Source organism: Clupea harengus, unplaced genomic scaffold (assembly GCF_900700415.2).
Source record: "Clupea harengus unplaced genomic scaffold, Ch_v2.0.2, whole genome shotgun sequence".
Taxonomy (NCBI): domain Eukaryota; kingdom Metazoa; phylum Chordata; class Actinopteri; order Clupeiformes; family Clupeidae; genus Clupea; species Clupea harengus.
In genome coordinates, this window is record NW_024879880.1 from 47501 (window position 1) to 50549 (window position 3049).

The 3049-nt window shown below is 45.2% G+C and overlaps 1 protein-coding gene across 1 annotated transcript in view; it reads left to right on the forward strand.

The window, feature by feature from the left end:
• The window catches only part of LOC122130608 (tripartite motif-containing protein 16-like), a 9875-nt gene extending 9267 nt beyond the window's left edge, over window positions 1-608 (forward strand). The window contains exon 6 of the mRNA XM_042705341.1: window positions 1-608. This exon is cut by the window's left edge and continues 423 nt beyond it. Within this exon, the coding sequence (XP_042561275.1) occupies window positions 1-122 (122 nt within the window). The 3' untranslated portion in view covers window positions 123-608.
• Window positions 609-3049: the final 2441 nt, after the last annotated feature.

Consider the following 3049-nt stretch of genomic DNA (forward strand, 5'->3'; position numbering starts at 1 on the left):
TGGCCTTCTACAGCATCTCTGACACAATGACCCTCCTGCACAGAGTCCAGACCACATTCACTCACACACTCCACCCTGGGTTTAGGCTTTGTTATTCTGGATCATCAGTGAAGCTGCTGTGACTGACATATCTAGATGCTGTTAGCACATGCATCTCACACATCATTTAACACATCACTCACACGTAAGGATCTAGCAGCTGGGCCTGAGAATCTCTGATCTTGGGGACAACAACAGACTGAAGCCATTCCCCCCATCTCTGGACCCCAGCTATTACAATATCTGTACCTCTAGACCTCTGCTGTAACACATGCAGTATCACCACAGCAGAAATAAGACATTGTGTGTGAAAGGTTTTGATGAGCTCTGTGTTGCATAACCTCACTCTCCCAAGTGTTTAGTCCCTCTGTTATTGCATACATGTTCTGATATCTGGTTTTATATGACAACCACAATATGATGTACCATGACAGTAAATCTTAATGAGACTGTATTCATCCAACAATTGACACCCAATGAAATGTGTTTCTATGTTTCTTTATTAATACCGTTATAATGTTTTAAAATGTTTCTGGTGCAAAATGGTGAATAAAAAGGTTGTAAACTGGCATTCAATGTGCCCTAATGTACTATTTTTCTTGGTGTGTGTGTTGGGGGGGGGTCAGTATATTAAATGATCAGTGTGTGTGTTGGGGGGTCAGTATATTAAATGATCAGTGTGTGTGTGGGGGGGGGGGGCAGTATATTAAATGATCAGTGTGTGTGTTGGGGGGGGGGGGGGGTCAGTATATTAAATGATCAGTGTGTGTGTTGGGGGGGGGGCAGTATTAAATGCTCAGTGTGTGTGTTGGGGGGGTCAGTATATTAAATGATCAGTGTGTGTGTTGGGGGGGTCAGTATATTAAATGATCAGTGTGTGTGTGGGGGGGGTCAGTATATTAAATGATCAGTGTGTGTGTGTGGGGGGGGGGGTCAGTATATTAAATGATCAGTGTGTGTGTGTGGGGGGGGTCAGTATATTAAATGATCAGTGTGTGTGTTGGGGGGTCAGTATATTAAATGATCAGTGTGTGTGTTGGGGGGGGGGTCAGTATATTAAATGATCAGTGTGTGTGTGGGGGGGGGGGGTCAGTATATTAAATGATCAGTGTGTGTGTGTGGGGGGGGGGTCAGTATATTAAATGATCAGTGTGTGTGTTGGTGGGGGGGGGCAGTATATTAAATGATCAGTGTGTGTGTTGGGGGGGTCAGTATATTAAATGATCATTGTGTGTGTTGGGGGGGTCAGTATATTAAATGATCAGTGTGTGTGTTGGGGGGGGGGCAGTATATTAAATGATCAGTGTGTGTGTGGGGGGGGTCAGTCAGTAGCGCACGGACTGAGTGTGTGGGCGGAGCCTGAGAGCTGTGAGTGAATGCTGCTTGTGGCCGCTGTGCCAGGATCGCTACTCTTTATATTTCTTTATATGTGCCGCGAGATGATTGGGGAAGATGCTGCGAAAAAACTCTTGACAGTACCACTTCCAAACGACACAGTAAGTCGCCGGATTTCGGAGATAGCCTCGGACATACACAACCAGGTCCTGGAAAGGATGAAAAGCATCCCGTTCTTTTCAATACAGTTACAATACAATACAGCAGGGGTTTTTCAACCGGGGGTCCGCTGCCCCCTGGTGGTCCGCGACGGCATTGCAGGGGGTCTGCGACATGAGCCTATGTTGATCAGTTCACCATTGATTTAAAACATTTTTTTATAAATTCGCTTTGATATTTCAACACAGATTACTCTTGAATATCTTGAACAATATCTAAAACAAGATAAATATGTCTAAAATAATATTAAGGAGATTCACGCTGACAGAATGTAGCCTTGCACCTATCCAGTCTATGGTAGCCTGTGCTTTGCTAATGTTAATGCATTGTGTCCCTAACGCCATACGCATATTATTCATAACGTACAGTCTCGCCCGCGAAGTTGACAAGCTTCTGCAGTTAAGCATAGCCTGTGTGGTATATTGGATCGAGCACTCGGTGCTTGATTGTGTATGACTGTCACTACTACGGAGTTCTGTGATAGTTTGTTCATGCCTGGCAGTTGAGAGATTGGCCCGCCAGTAAAGGTTCTAACTTGTGCTGCATCCTCGTCTCCGTGCATTTGTATCTAACAGTGATTTAGATAACCCACGAATAGTATATAACTATAACAGTAATTATACATAGAGCATAAAGCCACAACATGGTGTCAGAAGACGGAGTTACGGAATAATTCGAGGACGGTATTTTAAAAGTTAGCTAAAAAAGAAAAAAGTGCTAGCACGTGCGAACATGGAGCAGTTCAAGCCGCCACCACCGTTGATACTGACCGGGAATATAGCTGAAAACTGGCGAAGATGGGAACAACGTTTCCAGCTGTATATGACCGCTTCAGGTGCGTTGGATAAGGAAGAGACGGTTAAAATAGCCATTCTGCTCCACACTGTCGGCGAGGAGGCGCTAGAAGTGTATAACACACTCACCATCATCCCAGATGGAGATGAAGAAACAATGGAGGAAGTTCTCCAAGCCTTCACGGACTACTGCAGCCCTCAAAAGAACGTGGTTTTCGAACGCCATCAATTCTGGTCACACGCGATGTCAGCAGGAATATCGGTGGACAGATTCATCACAGAGCTACGCCAGAAGAGCAAAGACTGTGAGTTTGGCAGAAATGAAGATGACATGATTAGGGATAAATTAGTGTTTAGCATAAACGATATTCGTCTGAAAGAGAGACCGTTGCGTGATAATGCGCTCACTTTGCGCAGAGCCATGGACACATGCAGATCAGCAGAGCTCGTTAAGTCACAAATTCAAGCGATGCAGACGTCACAGGTTGTCCAAGACACCTCAGTAGATGCTTTAAGGAAAGCAACAGGGCGAACGCGCACGGGCAGCTGGAACAAGAGCAAAAACAAGCAGCAAGAGGCATGTAACAACAACTGTCTGCCATAAATGTGGAAACAAGCATGAGCCCCGTCAATGCCCAGCTTATGGTGCAGTGTGCCATAAA